The sequence below is a fragment of the Erythranthe guttata genome, chromosome 12 (genome assembly GCF_056151865.1).
Source record: "Erythranthe guttata isolate IM_541 chromosome 12, IM_541, whole genome shotgun sequence".
Classification (NCBI taxonomy): Eukaryota; Viridiplantae; Streptophyta; class Magnoliopsida; order Lamiales; family Phrymaceae; genus Erythranthe; species Erythranthe guttata.
The window spans coordinates 5812303-5832265 of NC_142544.1; the positions used below are offsets into that span (position 1 = coordinate 5812303).

At 35.7% G+C, this 19963-nt stretch overlaps 2 protein-coding genes and 1 long non-coding RNA gene across 3 annotated transcripts; 2 read left to right on the forward strand and 1 right to left on the reverse strand.

The window, feature by feature from the left end:
* Nucleotides 1-11451: 11451 nt before the first annotated feature.
* Nucleotides 11452-12279, reverse strand: LOC148766308 (uncharacterized). Its single transcript, XR_016034884.1, has 2 exons — nt 11786-12279; nt 11452-11715 (listed from the first exon to the last, which is right to left on the reverse strand). It is a non-coding gene; the product is annotated as an uncharacterized LOC148766308 (long non-coding RNA).
* Nucleotides 12280-12419: 140 nt separating this feature from the next.
* Nucleotides 12420-12947, forward strand: LOC148766309 (uncharacterized). The gene has a single exon (XM_088827226.1). The coding sequence runs from the start codon at nt 12420-12422 to the stop codon at nt 12945-12947; it is 528 nt and encodes a 175-aa protein (XP_088683352.1).
* A 3093-nt stretch (nt 12948-16040) lies between these two features.
* LOC148766310 (uncharacterized) lies at nt 16041-16630 on the forward strand. Its single transcript, XM_088827227.1, has 2 exons — nt 16041-16344; nt 16458-16630. The coding sequence occupies exons 1-2, from the start codon at nt 16041-16043 to the stop codon at nt 16628-16630; spliced, it is 477 nt and encodes a 158-aa protein (XP_088683353.1).
* Nucleotides 16631-19963: the final 3333 nt, after the last annotated feature.

Below are 19963 nucleotides of genomic sequence, written 5' to 3' on the forward strand. Positions count from 1 at the left end.
AGGCTTTTCTTGATAAGGAAGTAGTGGAAACCTAGTAGGAATCAATTTCCGCCACTTCCCCTCATCAGGATTTGTTCTTCGATTTTCTCCATGTTGGAGTCCGAATTGTGGAATCTTGCGTGAATAAGAATTCTAGCCCTTGAAATTAGCTTTACAATGCCACCAAAACCAACTAATTTGGAGTTCGTATGAGAGAGATATGCTCGAAATGGTGGACACTGCCAAATCTGTGGCGAGATTCCTTCTTCCAATTTGATTTATTTCCTTATTTGCAAGTTTTTCCTTTCTTTTTGATCTTTTTTCCTTTATGGACATATAATTCTCGTTTTTGACCTATAAAACACAAAATCAATCAATTAAAGCACAAATATAATTAAATCTAAACAAAAGATACACGTAAAGTAAACGTATTGAGCGTAAAATCTACACTCAACACACCCCCAAACTTGAACTTTTGCTTGTCCTCAAGCAAAATCTACCAATAAGCAAATAACTCAACTACTACATCTCATTACATAGATCAATGATCAACTTCAGGTTTTCAGAATTTGTAATTATAATGACAATTTTAGGCATTCGCAAGCTCAAAATTCAACAACACTTAGTCACTCACCATTACCGAAAATCACAATTCATACAATTGCTTCAAGCATCCAATATTTGCAAATTAAAGATAGAAAGAATTTATACTTACATGCATATGCTTGACTCCAAATACTCACCAAATTATTCTACTCTACTAATATCGAACATTAAGCTATTGGGATCATTGGGGCTTTGTGTCTTTCAATTGTTAGGCTCTTTGGTTCGAGGTAGGAAATATGGATATATGTGGCTATTCTTCTTGAATTGAGGTGATTACACCAAAATTTGAAAGATAGGCGTTTAGAACAATGAATTCACCTCTAAGGACTTTAATAAACTTGATTCTTAAGAGTTCAAAAGTCTCCACTTTTGCTCTTAAGACAATGGATCGAGCTTTCAAAACAATTCAACAACTAGTCCTTACTTCTCCCTTCTAGTCTCTTCTTCTTCTTCCCTTTTTTTTTATATATATAGACACATATATATTTTTCTTCTTTTTTTTTTCTCTCTCTCTTTTTTTTCGAAGAATAAGAAGAAGGACCTTAAAAAAATTTCCAACCGAACTCCAAGGGTTAATTTTTCAAGAGTGTCCACTTTTCTACCTTATACACATTGGCTAAAAGAAAGAACACATTTTCTCCGAGGCTCAAATCAAGGTCTAAGGAATTTCGATAAAAAGGTCGGCTTGAAAGGCTCAAACAGTTCAAAGAAGCCCAAATCATATCCCAAATAACTCACTACTCAATACGTCGTATCATAAGTTTCCTAAGGTGAATTCTAAAATCGAATATAGCATGATCTAGCACAAATTAATTCCAAATTTAAAATTCAAAACATTCAACCAAAGCAATGCACAAAGTATGATTCCTAGCAATAATTCGTTTCTAAGTTCCGTTGAATCGAAAGCTAAACAAACATCTAATCCTTATCACACAAAAAAATCAATTTCATCATCAAACATTGATCATCTCTCACCATCATAACTCATCAATGTGTTCGACTCTGGCAATTTTTTTTTTAAAGAAAACAATAAATAAACGAAAAAAACTAAAAAGAAAAAGAAAAATCCTAAAGCATGCAATCTAAAATATATAAAGAACAGAAAAAGTGTTTTTCCACCCCCAAACTTAAAATTTACATTGTCCTCAATGTAATTAAAATGAAGTTTAAGGATAGAATACACCTTGATTAGTCGAAACATCCTCCACGTGTTGTACCCCTCCATCTCTTCCTCTTTCAAGCACACACCTTTTTATTTTTATTTTTTTCAAGGGGTGTTCCGGACAGCCGTCCCACCTTTTGCACTGTTTTTGGGATGGCCTTCCCACAAACAGTAGGTTCACAACTCGCCGTAACTTCTCCGGACGGCCGTCTGGGGTTTTTGCTTGATTTTCAGACTGCCGTATGGGCTTTTTGTGTCCGTTTTTAGACCTAAAAATTCAAACATGATTAAATTATTAGATTGCACGCTTATATATATATTCTAAGAAAATTAAAAACAACTAAAAATACGAAAAAATATGAGAAAAAAAACCGATAAATGCTCGGGTTGCCTCTCGAGAAGCGCTAAATTTTAAGTCTTCAGCCGGACTTTGCTTCTTGAAATTGTTATGTCCAATCCAAAGCCTTGTAGATTGCGCATCCATCCATGAGCTTTGTCACTTCAATTGCAACCGATACAGGGATAGGATTGCAATATGTCAGGGTCCACTTTAGTTTGTAATCTTTCTTGGTTGTAATCAATCGGTACGAAGCCAAGATGGGATCTTCATCACCCGCTCCCTCAAATCGGTACACAAAAACCTCAAGTCCGCGTATAACCTCCACTTCAAACACATTCGTCTTCTCATCAACCTCTATTGATGCCTTCAAAGCCACGTCGGGAACAATGATAAGATCCTCAATTTTAATATTTGCACTAACCACATCCATCTCCTTCTTCTCTTGTTCCGAGACATCTTTGGAGTTTAGCTTGATTGGATTCTTATATTCATCATCCTTAAGCGTCTTCGTAATTTCTTTTTCCCTCTCATCGACACTATTTTCTAGGTCTAAAGGATTTTTCTCACTACAAGTTTCAGACGAAATTTCTTTGTTGCAACCATTCTCGATATCATCAGGAATATTTTTAAGAGACATCTTGGACTTGATCTCTTCAAACATTATTTCCAGTTTTCGGATACATGCTTGAGTGGATTTCATAAAATCTTCAAGGATGGATTTCCTATAACACTCCTCAATAGTGGGTTCTCGTGACCTTGCATAATAGGTTTGAAAATCATCAAATTGCGGCTCTCGATGTTGAAAATTGTGGAAATCTTGGCTTGGAATGCTCTGCTCGTACGTGTTGGAATGTGTTCCAATAACCTCTGTTGATATTTTCTATGAAATTATTCACCTTCGGTGCATACCAACAGTGGTTAGTGTAATGATCTCCACCACATATTGAACAAAATAATGGCATATCGTAGGTGTTTTGGAGGTATTCGCCAGACGGAAGCCATTCATTTCCCGTTTGAGATGCAAGGAAATTATACCCTGACATGTAACCAAAGAGAAAAAAAAAATTAAAAAAAAAATAAAACGGAAAAAATAAAAATTAATTTGGGTGAATCGTGAAAATTGTTCAAATTTAGAGTTAGAATAAAATAAATAATTAAAATATTCCCCGGCAACGGCGCTAAAAACGTGTTGGTTGAAATACCTACACGCAAGTGCACGTATCGTACTAGTAATATAGTGAACTATTAAGTCCGGATATCGAACCCACAGAGAATATTTAATTATCTAATCCTAGACGCTAAATTCTACCAATTGTTATCAAGTCCACTCTACACAGTCGAAAAGGGATTAATAAACTAAATTAAACTAAAACAATTAAAAAGACAAAAACAAGAAAGCAATTAAAACGAAGATTTAATCAAAGTAAACAAGCCTAGGATTTTATTATCCCCCCTATGTGATTATTATTCCCCCAATTCCTTCAATTATGCAAGCAATTAACCCGGATTATTAACCTGAGATGCTAAAATAATCATAACCCGCTTCCGCGTGTATTACGATTCTAATACTCTAGATTCAATTACTATATTCCTATGCAATTGATTCTAGAACACAGCATTAAGCACAAATCTCAATAATGGCTACATAAGTGATTAACAATATTCCTATGTTAATACCACAAACGCTCTTCTACCACAGTTCTAATTATTAACCCGATATTCCGATTCATGCGATTAACAATAACATAAAAGCACATAAGTTGATCAAGTTCATGCACATAATAAAACAAGTTGAAGAAATAATCCGGAATTAAAACTTGCATAAAATCATAGAATTGGGTTCATAAATCCCACATAGGGTTCCAAATAAAATCCTAGAAACTAAAGACTTAGTTACTCGTGATTCTTATGATAAAGAAAATAAAAGAAATAAATTAAATAAGAAAAACTATGCTTGAGTCTTCGTTGATCTTCGTTCCTCGCGTATTGTGGTGTATAATTTCGTCCTGTAGAGACTTGTTGCTTTTATAGGCTTTTCTTGATAAGGAAGTAGTGGAAACCTAGTAGGAATCAATTTCCGCCACTTCCCCTCATCAGGATTTGTTCTTCGATTTTCTCCATGTTGGAGTCCGAATTGTGGAATGTTGCGTGAATAAGAATGGTAGCCCTTGAAAATAAGCTTTCCAATGCCTCCAAAACCAGCTGATTTGGAGTTCGTATGAGAGAGATATGCTTGAAATGGTGGATACTGCCAAAGCTGTGGCGAGATTCTTTCTTCCAATTTGATTTATTTCCTTATTTGCAAGTTTTTCCTTTCGTTTTGATCTTTTTTCCTTCATGGACATATTATTCTCGTTTTTGACCTATAAAACACAAAATCAATCAATTAAATCACAAATATAATTAAATATAAACAAAAGATACACGTAAAGTAAATATATTGAGCGTAAAATCTACACTCAACTGTTTCCCATTCTCTACTATCTTTGTTATAGTTGTGTTTTTTTACTGCTGTTTTTTATTCATACTATTGAAAGTCCTAATAGTGATTATTTCACTATTAGAATGCATCATTCTTGTAAAATTATTGAGCTTAATAGTTGAGTTTATGTGGGTGGTAAAATTGATTATTTTGACTGGTGTGATGAAGATTAAATGTTTATGATACAATTGAATGAAATGGCTAAAGAGTTAGGATTGGTTGATGTGCTTCATTTTCTTCACAATAGGGATATGGTGAATGACTACAATTGTGTTTCAAAATTGTAGCATGATATTAATACATTGTTAATTGTGAACTTTCCTAACGATCAGAGAGTCACTGAAATATTTGTTCAACATACAAAGTTGGAACAATGGAGTGAAAATGAATATGGGAAGGATGAAAATGAATAGATGGATCAATTTCCTAATATAGATAAGCCTTTAGGACATGTAGGTGATATTGATGAATACCAAAATAATTTTAATGACCAGCTTGGATTTGATGTTGACAAACCCCTTCAACCAAATGACCTCAACGCACCTGATACGGAATCATTCGATGATGTGAATGAACCATTAGATGGTTTAATAAACATGAATGACAGTGGGGATAGTGATGGACAATCGATTGGGGAGGACTCAAAGCATTCTGATTTCTTGGTTGACAATGATTTTGATGTATCCGATGATAATTTCCAATATGATGAGGATTTGGATTTTGATGCAGAATGGTGACTTGTAAGGGAAAAAACCAAACAATATCCTATCATGACAAGATCTAGGAAGTTAAAATACCTTAGTTGATGAAGATAGATCAAAGAAGAAAAAACGGAATCTATCTTCCCACAACAACTTCCCTGTTTTCAATGAAAAAATAGATACGACAGACCCTCAGTTTTAACTTGGACTTTGTTTTGTTGATGTTGCAACATTTAGATGTGCTATTAGACAACATTCTATAGTTAATGGTAGAGATATAAAGTTCAAAGAAATGAAAAGAAACAAAACATTTTGAAGTGCTATTAGGCAACATTCTATTGTTAATGGCAGTAATTGTACGTCAACCATATCAATATTATTATTTATTTATTTTGTTTTTTTATTTTATTTGATTTGCTGAACGGTCAACGTAATAATATTATTGTCTACTATTATCACTGCCGTTGACAGTAAAATTACTATAAACACAATAATATTACTGCCAACATCAATATTATTATTATTTGTATTTTTATTTTATTTTATTATATTTGTTGACCGATCAACGTAATAATATTACTAGCACTAACAGTAAAATTACTGTAAATACAGTGATATTACTGTAGTTGACAATAATAATACTGCGGTTGATAGTAATATTACTATCATCCAAATTCGTATTGTTGGGTATCCATTGAACTCAATAGGATTACAAACAATATAATCAAAAGATAAATACAGAATAATAAATCATGTGGGGAATGAGATTAGAAGTACAAGCAGACTGATTATTCAATAACAATAAAATTACAGATTATTATAATAATTATAATTGCTAGCCCAACATATCCAAAATCAGATCTGGCTCTGTCCTGGCTTTGTCGATCGTCTTCGTCCAAGACCCATTTTACTGCCTCCAAGTAGGGGTGTGCACGGCTCGGTTCGGTTTAGTTTGTGGCTAAAAACAAACATGAACCGAATACATCGGTTTTTGTAAATCAAAAATCATATGTCGGTTTTTCATCGGTTCGGTTTCTTTCAGTTTCGGTTCGGCTTCGGGTTTTTTTGGTTCGGTTTCGGTTACTTTTCCGTTCAAGAGTAACTATATATTCAAGTTATACAAACAAAAGAATGCAAGTACAATTACTTTCACAACTAACTAATACAATGAAAATATAAAATCTTTAATCCATAGGACTTCCCTTAATTTAGATGATATATTATGCTTCATTTTTTTTCCTCCTTTCATCAACGAGATTATTAAAACCTCAAACTCAAGTAAAATTTTAGTTACTAAATAAATAAAATAAAATGTCTCAATTTATGAACAAATGCTTAGTATGAGACAAGTAACTGAGAGATAGAAAGTAAACATTAGGTTAAAATAATACATATATGACATAAAATGAAGTCATGTTATAGTTTCGGTACGGGTTTTCGACTCGATTATTTACCCTTTCCACCATATAGCGAACCGAATAATTCGGTATTTCAAAAATAAAAAACCATACATACGGTTTGCTATTCGATACGGTTTGAAATATCTCGGTTTTTCAGTTTTTTTGCTCACCCCTACCTTCAAGCATTCATCGGAACGCCTTTTACTTAGCCACAATGTTCACCTCAGTAACTCAGGAACTCCGTAACCCTAAGGTACCACTGAAACGCACGAAGCAAACAGATCTTACCAACTCTCACTCATACATAGAAAACCCACAACCCACACACAACAAAGAAGAGGATTCGAATGTGGGAAAAGGAATAAAGGATATTTTTGTCCCACGCAGAGAGAATTATTATATAACCACCACTCAACTAATCTCTACGGGAAACCGGAGTCAGCCATGTTTTCCAGCAAAAGAAATGGATCGAAAGAGAGAGAGAGAGAGAGAGAGAGAGAGAGAGAAGTGAGCAGCGGCGGAGGTTATGTTTAGGGTTTTTGAGAGAGAGAGAGTACCTTTAGACATATGTAATCAAAGATCAAGATTAATCCCTCATAATTGATGGACATGATTGAACTCTCATAGAAGACTATGCTTTTACTGATGGGCCGATTCCAGAGAGAATAGACTGCAAAGGTGTTTTGGTTGTTGGGCCCAGAGTAAAAAACCCATTTGGGCCCATATATCCCAATAATTATTATTTTTTCGGCTTTTTATTATGTATTCCTTTGTTGAACGGTCAATATATTAATATTATTGTATTACACAATAAAAGTTCTTTTTTTGTGTTTTACTGTCCTAGAGAGTAATATAGTAATATTACATTGTTAAACAGTAATATACTTAATTTTATTGTCAACCACAGTCATATCACTGTTTAACCGGGCCAAAAAATGTTCAAAAAAAAGTTCAAAAATGATACATAAGATCAAGGTCTCCAGAGACCGGAGTTGACCACCGGTCAACGCCGAAATCGGCAAGGGTAAGGGAAAAAAAAAAGTCAACGCCAGCGTCGGTCAAAAGTGGGTTAGGGTCAAAATTGAATAATTGGTGAAAAGTTTGGTCAAATTAAAATTAAATTGGATTAAATTATGAAATTATAGCATATTAAAATGTGAGGGGATAATTTAGTCTTTTACACACATGTGGATATTATGCGGACTTTATTGTATAATAGTTTTTTGTCTGGACCCCTTTATGTATAAGTAGCTTACGATAGACTTATTTGTAATAACTAATAAGCCCCTTAAGTGGTGTTTGCAAAAGCTTATTTAAAAGCATAAGTTTGTGATTGTATTTTAATTGATATTAAGTGTTTGATTCTAAATGTTGAGGGTGTTTGAAAAAAAAAATGGAAAATCAAATTAAATAGAAAAAAGAGGTATATGGGTACTTTTATTATTATAGCTTAAAGCAACTTATTCTAATAGAAGCAAAACCAAAAGTCGGTTTTGCAAACACCTAAAAATAAATTTTAAAATAAAAAAAAAGCTCATAATTTGTTTTTAACATCTTTTGCAAACACCAACTTAGCTTAAAGTCCCTAGACCACGCTTTTATCATTTAACCTAATCTACTTATTGAAAAAATACCAAGGTTACCCTCTAATTTTTTATTCATCATCTTCCTAAAATGGGAGAGAACTATCGATCTAGACCAGAAACACTTCTCTTATGAACGATTTTATTGAGGCCACCTGTCGTGACCTGGGAAGAAAAGAAATTCGAAGAGCTAGTGCAAGAGTAATGAAGATGGATGAAGAAAATATGGGGATTTAATTAAATTGCAAGTGGAAGCGACAGTGTTTTGGGTGACACGCGTGTTTTAACGCATGAAAAAAGGTAGCGCGTGAAAGATGCTTTGTGAGGAGCGTGAGAATTGCTGATGAATATTTTATCTGCAAGAATAAGGACACTTTTTAATTATTTTACTATCACAATTGTACTACATTGTATACTGCACTTTTAGTAGATTTGAGTATTTGTAAACGTTGGAATTATGGAATGATTATTCAGAATTTATTTCCAACATCTCTTATCCAATTTTTATCTGTCTCTCCAAGTTTCTCTATATTTATCATCAATATTTTATTACCAAAATACAAAAAACACAAATAATATCTGGATCTTACATTTGGTATTCGAAGCAAGGCAACATATCTTACAACTAGGATTATGGATGAATCTACTAGGGAAAAACACATGGAGAAGAAGCTACAACAAGAACTAGACATGAGGCAAGTTATGGATGTATCTTCCTAGGACCAGCTCAACATACTCTCCAAATATGTGGCAGATAGTCAAGCACATATGCAGAGATCTCATTACACATCGGTCCAACAGATGCAAAAATCACAAGAGATGCTCCAGATACAGTTTTCCAAGGTAGTAGAGAGGATGAAATTTTTGCAATGATAAATCTATCATGGGAAGTGTTGGTTCTACCTCTAACTGTTAGAGCATGTCACCGAAGAGTCAACTAATTGTTGTGTTTTTTCTCACGCTACTTGTTATTAATCTATTTCATATTAATGATAAATACATTTTGGCATTATATATCTTTGTCTCTGAATAAGTATAGATATAGTCCTTACAGTTACTTAATTACTATAAATAGATCTAGTAGAATTATGATATTATTCAAGTATAGTAACTGTTAAACATGGCCGGTCCTACCGTTTGGGGGCCCTACACGAAAGTATAAATCACGGCCCTTTTTTATATATATAAAAGTTCGAATTTTTCTATGTGGGGCTATAGGTCTTGATATTAAATCATTTTCATAAAAGAAGTAATTGAATTCACAAGAAAGAGAAAAGAAAAAAAAAACCAATGATAAAGAAAAGGAAAAACCAAAACTCTCACCATTATTTTAATTATTTTCTACACATACGTACATATATTTTACATATATATCTAAATATTGCCATGTGGGGCCCTTGGGTTAATATTATTTTATAAGATTTATAAATTCTTGTATATATGTGCAAAAATTTATTTCACATATTATTATAATACGCGTTATTAAGTTCTACGATATACGCTCCTGTCTCTCTCCTCTACCCGCCCTAACCCTAGCCCCTATTGTCGTTGTCCTCCTGTCGCTGCCGGCATGCAGCCACCGGATAAAGCTGATCCGCCAGGGCAGCAACTCCCCTATCAAGTTACCGGGCGCCCTTCGTTTGCGGAGATGATAGTCTCCAAGCGAACAATATCGCCTCCACGCCTCGTCCTTGTTGCCCTAGCGCCACGTCCCACAGCCTCCTTTGAGCAAGGGCCTGCTGTGTTCTTCTCGCCGGTTGAAGTAGATCAACTAAATCGCCAAGTGGATAACACGTTGATCATGAAGTTCTCGGCAGGCCGCCTGAGCTTACATGATATCTGCACCCACATATACTCGGAGTGGAATTTGGCATCGGAACCGGCAATAGGGTTTTGGGACCCCCATCATATTACCATTCACATGGGATCTATCCAAGATGCAAAATTAGCACTCTCCCGTAACTCTAACAACATCAAGAATTGCATGTTCCGCTTGTTTCGGTGGACCCGAGATTTTGCTATTTTTTCTTTGAAGTGGGTTTTGGAAGATCTTGTTTCTTCGTAGACTCACCTACAAGAATTCGGATAGCAAAATTCTTCGCTATCCGAATTCTTCGCCGAGGTGATCCCGAGACTACTACAAAATTTGACGATCAGCCTGCTCCTAAGATGGATTTCGTTGGTGCTAACCCTCATCCTGTAGTAGAGAAAGAGGCTCCCAAAGAACCATCTCCACGTCTCAAGTCTATTGACGATGGCTTAAAGCCTAAGTGCCAAGAAAACGAATTTCCAAATCCTAATTTACAGTTTTCCGCTGGTAAGGAACTGCGCCAGGCAAAAGACGTGAGGAAGGAGACGCACATTCAGCCTCTTATCGATCAACCTCACTCCACGGGGGTGTATCTGAATACGACCAACAAGTCCCAAGAACATAGATTGGATAAGAGAGACGTCTCTGTTGCCGTTGGAAATCAGCTTGAGGCTCTTCTAAGCTCCATAGGCGAGGAGCAATATGCCATTACTGTTTACCATTCGGATGGGGAACATGATGGCGAAGCAGGTATCTCCTTCTCGCCTTAATCGGATTGTGAACTTACAGAGATAGAGAGGGCGCCTGGAACAAGAGTAGAAAATCCCAATAGTAGGTAGTTTGTTCCACCTACCGACCGAATTACACTAGGCCAAAACACAAGACTGGCGACGAAAAATCGCGACGAATTTAATCTCCTAGCGACGTTTTTTTCTCGGTTAGCGACGTTTTATTTTCGTCGCCAAATCAGTCCAAATTCGACGCCAAATACCCCGTCGCAAAGTCAGCGACGAAAATACAATTGCGTCGCCAAGTTTGACGACGAAAAACACACTTCGTCGCTAAAACCGTATTTTCTGGAAAAAAATATTTATTTATTTTTCGCGACGGATAATACAAGTTCGTCGCAAGTTGTTGCTACGATTTCATATTCCGTCGCAAGTTCACAGAATCTTTTGGCGACTAAATAGTTTTTTCGTCGCCCGGCTTTAATTAATTTGGCGACGTTAACGGAATTATATTTCGTCTCAAGTACTCATTTTTGCTTGTGACGATTTTGTTTTCGTCGCAAACGTTTTTTTTTTTATTTAGTTTATTTATTTTAATTATTTTCTATTACAAAATAAAATCAGCTGTTAAAAAAATTAAAAAAAAAAAACAAAACCATATTTACTCAAAAATACTAAAAACCACGATTACCAATTAAATATCAAAATACAACACAAACATCAATTCAAAAATTACATAAAAACTTGAAATCATAAATGTATTAGTTGAAGAGGCACACTAATTTCATCTCGTGTTTGTACTCCACTATTAAAACGCTCGAGCAAGGTGTTCTAAATACCTCGGGTTTCTTGCAATTGCTCTTCTAATCGATCAACTTTTTCATCTTTAACTTTATTTTGTTCTTGCATTGTTTCTCGGGTTTCCTGCAATTGTTGTAAGGACTCAATTTAACTTAATTGAAAATTAATGACTCAATTGAACTTTTAAACTTACCCAAACTAGAAATTGATTGAAATGAAGCTCTGGTTCTTCTTCTCTTCCATGGGAGTTTCTCCCCCACTATTTTTTTCTTGACTAACAATAATACCCTTTGAAGGGTAACCTCTGCGCATGTGCATCAAAATTCCTGGAGACAAATGGAAAGAAAGAAGGGGCCCAACGGCAACGGAATTGAATTTCGTAAGCCTATCATACTTTAACTAAATCGGACACAAACTATAGCACAAATCAGAGCTGTTGTCGATTATTTTTATTTTTACAGTTTAACCTTTTCTTCTAGTCGAACACAAATACGAGTTTGAGCCAAGTATATAAGCATTTCCAGAACACAAATACGAGTTTAAGTTTATTTCGTACTGTTAACAAAGTGAGTTTCAATAATCGTTCGAAAGTCCGTAGTTTAATTTTTTCTTGAATTATCGAATGTTATGGAATATAACATTCGATAATTAAGAATTAGCAAACAGTATATATCTTGTTCGTCCCACGACGGAACTCATTAGCAAAAGCTTCCCAACAATCCCCAAGTTTAATTATGTCATGCATAATATGGAATGCTTATGGAGTTAACCAACAAGCTACGGTTAATCATATTCAAAACATAATCCGACAACAAAGGGTCGTATTAATGGTCATCCTGGAACCCAAACTTCCAGCGTCGAGGTTAAAAAAATTTGCAAGGAAATTAGGGTTCTCATCGTTCTTGCATGGGGACGATACTAACAAGTATATATGGATTACGTGGAAAGTCGACATTGATATCGAGTGCTTGAATGTGTTTGAGCAGGCTATCAGTGTTTCAGTAACTAGCCTTGTCAACCATTATTTACATCTACATTTATATAGTTGCTCGTACCTATTGCGTAGAGACTTATGGGCGCACCTCTCGTCATTGAACGAGGTTATTACTGGACCGTGGTTTTTGGGTGGTGACAATAACGCCATTCTGGATAGTTCGGAGAAAAAGGGGGGATTGGTTGATAACTCTAAACTGTATGATTTCCAAAACTTTGTTCTCCAGAATGGATTGTTAGATGTCGGATTTATAGGGAATCCATATACGTGGAGTAATAACAGGACTAGTCTTAATAAGATTTGGCAGAGAATAGACCGTGTGTTGGTGAACACGGATTCCATACAAGTTTTCCGACACTGAAGGTGGTTCATCTTGAGCGTGTGGTATCTGATCATGCTCCTCTGCGTATAAGGTTTGAGCAGGTGCCATCACTGGGTCCTCGGAGGTTCATTTTTCAGTTCATGTGGACCAACCACGCAACATATCAAGAGGTTGTTAGAAAGGCTTGGGATATTCCAATACTTGGGTTGCCATCTTATGTTTTCCAGCATAAGTTATATAATGTACGTAAGGTGTTGAAGACTTGGAATTGGGAGATATTTGGAGATCTTCATAGGAATATCAAGGACTGCCAAGATAATATTCAAGGTTTTGAAAATTCATTGCAGCGTGGCTGGAGTGACTTGCTTCAGAGAGTTGTAAGTGATTTTTTTCGTGGGGATACTTACTGAAAGAGATGAACCGGTCTACCTTGGTCTTAATCCCGAAAGTCGAGAATGCTAGTATTGCAGACTACCACCCTATTAGCTTGGGTAAGTTTTCTAGAAAGATTGTCTCTAAAATTCTTACTACACGTTTGGGTAAAATATTGCCTAATATCATATCGAAGGAGCAGGTTGGATTCGTTAACGGTCGACAAATATCGTCGCACATTGTTATTGTTGGGTTTCGGGCACGTGTACGCAGCGGAAAACAAAAATTTAATGCGATTTAAACGACTTTAAAACACATAAGCACATGCCCGACAAATTAAAATCAATTAATTGCGTACCTTTGCGCTTCCAGCAAAATTAAAAACAACATTCATGCTAATTAATTTAACCAAATTTAAATCAATTAACATACTCGCGTTTAAACCAAATAACATGCTCGCAATGATTTAAAACGATTACATTTAATCACATAAAATCATACGAAAGCAAACATGAATACATATAGCGTTTAAACGAAACAAGAACTTCGAGTCCGTGTGTTTACCTCTTGAAGCGTGAGGTAGGAGCGCTAAACAAGTCGAGATTGCTACGGAAACCAATCCGTACAATCGGGGCAGCAACGGTGCAGCGGCAGCGGCGGTGAGATGGCCACGGCGGCGCGTGAGTTTCACGCGCGGTCTTCCGGGGCGGCGCGTGGGGCAGTGTGCGGCTTCGGCTCGTGCGCTGCTCCTCGATTCTTCGATCTTCGGTCTTCCTCCTCTCGGATTTCACCTCGTATACTTCGATCTACTAAACACGTGGCACTAGACATGTAATAGTTAGAAAAACGGAAGAAAAAGAGAAGGAAAGATAGTACCGAAACAATCGGCCGACGAACGGCTGATTCCGGTGAAGCTCCGGCGACGGCGCCGGTGACGGCCGCGGGGAGAGAGCGATAGGGAGAGGGAGAACGGCTGCTAGGGTTAGGGTTTCACTTGTTTGTGCAAGACCTATAAATCTTGTATTTATAGTGTCTTGCATAAAACCCTAGCGGGCTTAAGTTGGACCGGGCCCAACAGCTTAAGTTTGCTAGTACTTTTACTTGCTCGTTTCTCTCAATCCAATGACCGAAAAATTGCAACGATTACATTTTCGGAATCATTATAAAGTCCTCGTCATTACGAGTGTCAATTCTTATTTTCCAACTTTCTAAAAGTGGAAACCCTAGTTCAGTGCACTTTCTAAATTTGGAAACTTCCCGATTTAGAAAGTCCACTACAACTTTCGCCTATTCTTTTCCTTATCTTATTCTCATTCGTAATTCCAAATCACGAATGTTGGACTCAATCGTATTGACTTCCAATTATGCAAAGATAAACTATTTTATCTCTGACCGTTTATTCAAAGATCTCATGTGCACGAGCAGTGTGACCCTCGATGGTTCAGGTGTAAGCTAGCCGTGGGCCCACAACTCTTTGTGGTCAAAACTCGTCCCTTAGAGTTACGATTAAGATGAAGCTCGTTTCACCTTAATCACCCAACGAATCAAGATTGGCGTCTAGCAACTACGCGTCATGATTCCCTAGATACAAATGAAGTGCCTGCAAGAACCTTCAGATATAGTTAACGTACAGTACGGTCCCTTCGATTCATATGTCCCGATCGAACTAGAGGCATTGGTTCATCGAGACATCTTTATATGTTCGATGACGGTGCGATCGTTCCAAGTGTTGTATTCGTCACGTGCATGACTTAGAGAATCGAATTCTCTAATCATCACTTAGTCAGCTCTGGCGAGAGACTTAGAATGATTACAAACTTTCAGAACACACAGGACATCCAAGACTATTCTAGCGATCGAATCCCCGACTACAATGCACAGACCTCCCACTAGATTTCGGACTGCACGAACACTGGCCCTTGGGATGGTCCTCGGTGGAACTCAGGGACAGGTGACGATACAGCTGGTCCTCTAGTGAAGTCACGGTGATGTCTAGGTCATAAGGACTAATGGTGTACAACTATACCATAGATATCTCTACTCGATTATGCATGCCGATATCACAATACCGTTTACTGATGAGATGCAGTACACATACACTAAGTGCTAGTCTTAATGGGAAAGGCCGATATCCTCATTAGTGGCGTAACCCTTCGACTAGGAACACGTTTAACAGTTATAATACTTAAGTAAATATCTCACGATCCTAATGATCAATTACTAGTACTTGTAATAACTGTAAGGACTATATCTATGCTTGTGACAAAGGGACAAAGATATAGAATGCCAAGGTGTTTTATCATTAATACGAATAAAGGTTCGTTTATTACAATAATAAATACGAAAGACCACAGCCACATGTTGGCTTGTTGGTCACCTACTCTAACAGTTATGGCACGAGAATTGATTAGAGATATTAATCGTCCGAGTCAAGGGGGAAACGTGGTCCTCAAACTTGATATGGCCAAATCATATGACCGCCTGAAATGGCAATATATGCAATATATGCAATATATGAAATATATGCAATATTTGGATTTTCTCACTCTGCATTCAATCTTATTTATTGCAATATATGCAATGTATTGTATGGTTTTAGCATTAACGACAATATTGTAGGTAACTTAAAATCTTCACGCGGGGTACGCCAGGGTGACCCTCTTTCTCCCCTTCTTTTCATAATGGCTCGACAAATTTTGACGAATAATATACATAAGGCAATTGCGGCGAAGCAAGTTGACCAATATAAGGTGGGAAGACATGAGCTGGCTATTTCCCACCTACTTTAAGCGGACGACATTCTCGTTTTTTACGAATGGTGGAAGACACTCTATACAGGCCCTTATGGAAATAATCAGATCTTACGAACGGTCCTCCGGTCAGTTAGTTAATGTTTCGAAGAGCCACTTCTACGTTGGGAAGGGGACGGAAGGAGAGTATGAATTTCTTGCACAAGTGACGGGGATTCGACGAAAAGCTCTTCCCCTTCGTTACCTTGCGGCGCCTATTTATTTTGGTATAAGCAAGGCGGAGTATTATGAATATATTGTGAAGCAAATCAGAGGCAAGGTCATTATTATGAATATATTGTGAAGCAAATTAGAGGCAAGCTCATTGGATGGAAAGGGAAACTCTTCTCTTTTGCTGCCAAAATTACTTTGATATAGGTGTAACTAGCCAGTATTCCCGTTTACACATTGGCCCGTATGAAAGTTCCAGCATCGATTATTGCCCATATCGAACAAATTATGGCATTTTTCCTATGGAGCTCTGGTGGTGAAGCAAGAACCCATTGGGTCAAATGGGCAACAGTATGTACACCCATAGAGGAATGTGGGTTAGACCTTTAAAACAAGTGATGGATTGCCTTCATGGTAAACTTTGGTGGCAAGTTCTCCAAGGAAAATCATTATGGGCTTGTTTTGCTAAGGCAAAATACTGTGAGGAGAGGTTTAATATTAATAGACGGACGACTTCACCGTTATGGAATTCGATTCATAAGCATGTTGAGAGCATGGATGAATTCACCCAATGGATTGTAGGTTGTGGAGAAATTAAATTTTGGACATATAATTGGCTTCGAGAGCAATCGATAGGCCCATTACGATAATAATATCACTGTGGCAGCCGCTTTTCATAATATTGCGGAGTTTATGCAGTTTATCCATGTGCAATTACTTGATAAAATTAGACGTGTCAGGCTAGATAGAAATACCCCTGATCGGCTATTTTTTACTCTTTCTCAAAATGGAGAATTCTCGATCAAGGCATATTATAATCATCTTCGGATTCGGGGGCACCCGGAAAGTTGGACGGATCGGATTTGGTTTAAATATCTACCCCCTAAGGCAAGTTGGTTTATATGGAAGCTAATTCACCATGCACTTTCGGTAGATCAGCGCATTATTTCTCGGGGTATCCCTCTAGTATCAAGATGTGTTATGCTGCAAAAATCCAAAGCAAGAAGATGTCCTACATTTATTTTTTTGGATCAGAAATTGACACGGCAGTATGGACACGCTTGGGTGATTTATTCAATCTCCCATCCGAATTTTCTTCTACCAAATATGCTTTAAGTACGTGGAATCCAAAGCCGAAGGCGCTTTCCAATTACATGATAATCCGAGCGTCGGCGCGATGTGTCACATTCTTCGAGAAATTTGGCTTGCTCGGTGTAAGGTGGTTTACGACGGAGGAAGTATGTCTTTTGAAGCCATAAGCAGACGAGTTTTCCATAATATTCAACATTTGGGTACAGTACATGCTCCTCGACAACCCTCCTCGACACTAAGATTCAAAGGTTGCAATTGGAGGCGGCTGGATTTCGCTTGTTTCATTCGCCAGAGAAACGACGAGCGTGGCACAAGTGGGAGTTTCCATTAGCGGGCGGCTATAAGTTAAATACTGACTGCTCTGCTAAAAAACATAGTTGCACGAGGCAGGCGCTACAGTTAGGAGATGATATTTTTTTAAGGGAGGCCCATTAGTTGTACGGCGGCAATCAGTCGCTAAAATTATTGGAGGAAGTTGTGACATTGTGAGGGCCTGAGCCGCGAGCACCCCGACAAAGTTATAGAGGGTGGTTGGGGTAAGCATGACATCACGCGGCAAGGAAACTCGTGCGGCTGGGTCAGCTGCAGCTAGTGAGTCAACTCGATCGGCTCAGGGTCAACAGGTCTGCAACTTGCTCGAAAAAAGAGGGTTGACTGGTGACGTGACGTCAGCTGGGGAAAGTGTGTTGTCATGCGACTCAAGGACCGAAACAGAAGCTGTAGTGTAGTTTAAGGAAGTTGTGACGTCTGTCATGTGGAGGCCTGAGTTATGTAGCGCTGACTTCGAGGTTGAAAGGGTGGGGATAGATAAGGTGTTGGGCGGTCATACCCCAATTCACCTTTTTTTATTTATTTTTTTATTTATATTATTATTATTATTATTATTATTATTATTATTATTATTATTATTATTATTATTATTATTATTATTATTATTATTATTATTATTATTATTATTATTATTATTATTATTATTATTATTATTATTATTATTATTATTATTATTATTATTATTATTATTATTATTATTATTATTATTATTATTATTATTATTATTATTATTATTATTATTATTATTATTATTATTATTATTATTATTATTATTATTATTATTATTATTATTATTATTATTATTATTATTATTATTATTATTATTATTATTATTATTATTATTATTATTATTATTATTATTATTATTATTATTATTATTATTATTATTATTATTATTATTATTATTATTATTATTATTATTATTATTATTATTATTATTATTATTATTATTATTATTATTATTATTATTATTATTATTATTATTATTATTATTATTATTATTATTATTATTATTATTATTATTATTATTATTATTATTATTATTATTATTATTATTATTATTATTATTATTATTATTATTATTATTATTATTATTATTATTATTATTATTATTATTATTATTATTATTATTATTATTATTATTATTATTATTATTATTATTATTATTATTATTATTATTATTATTATTATTATTATTATTATTATTATTATTATTATTATTATTATTATTATTATTATTATTATTATTATTATTATTATTATTATTATTATTATTATTATTATTATTATTATTATTATTATTATTATTATTATTATTATTATTATTATTATTATTATTATTATTATTATTATTATTATTATTATTATTATTATTATTATTATTATTATTATTATTATTATTATTATTATTATTATTATTATTTGGAAAGAAAAAAAGAAATACCATGGTCAATTTTCTTTGGAGAAAATGTCTCGAGACTTTGTGAATTGGGAGTCCGTTCCTCATTAGGAACGAGGACTTATTTTATCTTCCTTAGTGGGTGATATCCCTTGGCTTTGTTGTCTAGCGAGAATTGCGCATTTCCTGAAGAATGAGTTATGTTTAAACTTTTCAAGGGAGACGGTATCCCTTGGCTATATCGCTTAGTGGGGGGTCCGTCTCTCGTAAAGAATGGGCTTTACTTTATCTTTTTAGTGGGACAAAATCCCTTGGCTTTATTGCCTAGTGGGAAACATGCATTTCGTAATGAATGAGTTATGTTTCATCTTTTCCGGTGAGACGGTATCCCTCGGCTATATAGCCTAGTGGGAGGCTCGACTCTCATAAAAAATAAGCTTTTACTTTATCTTTTTAGGTAAGACGGTATCCCTTGGCTTTAACGCCTAGTGGGAAGTCAATAGTTTTGTAAGAAATGAGTTATGCTTCATCTTTTTTAATGAGACAGTATCCCTTGGCTATATCGCCTAGTGGGAGGCTCGGCTCTCGTAAAGAACAAACTTTTACTTTATCTTTTTAGGTAAGACTGTATCCCTTGGCTTTAATACCTAGTGGGAAGTCCGTATTTTTGCACTTGGTGGTTTATCAAACCCTCAAGTTTTTTATGCATAATGTCTGCCCGTTTACCTAAGTTTTTTTGTGACGGGTAAGACTCCCGCCTCAGCTTTAGTTGCTCCTTTTTTTTTAGCTTTGGGGAGCGAAAAAACAAGGTTCAGGTTGGCTGACCCTTTGTGATCCTTGATATCTTCCTATTTAGCTATTTTTTAGTCCATTGATTTTTTATTAAATCGATTGTAGATACC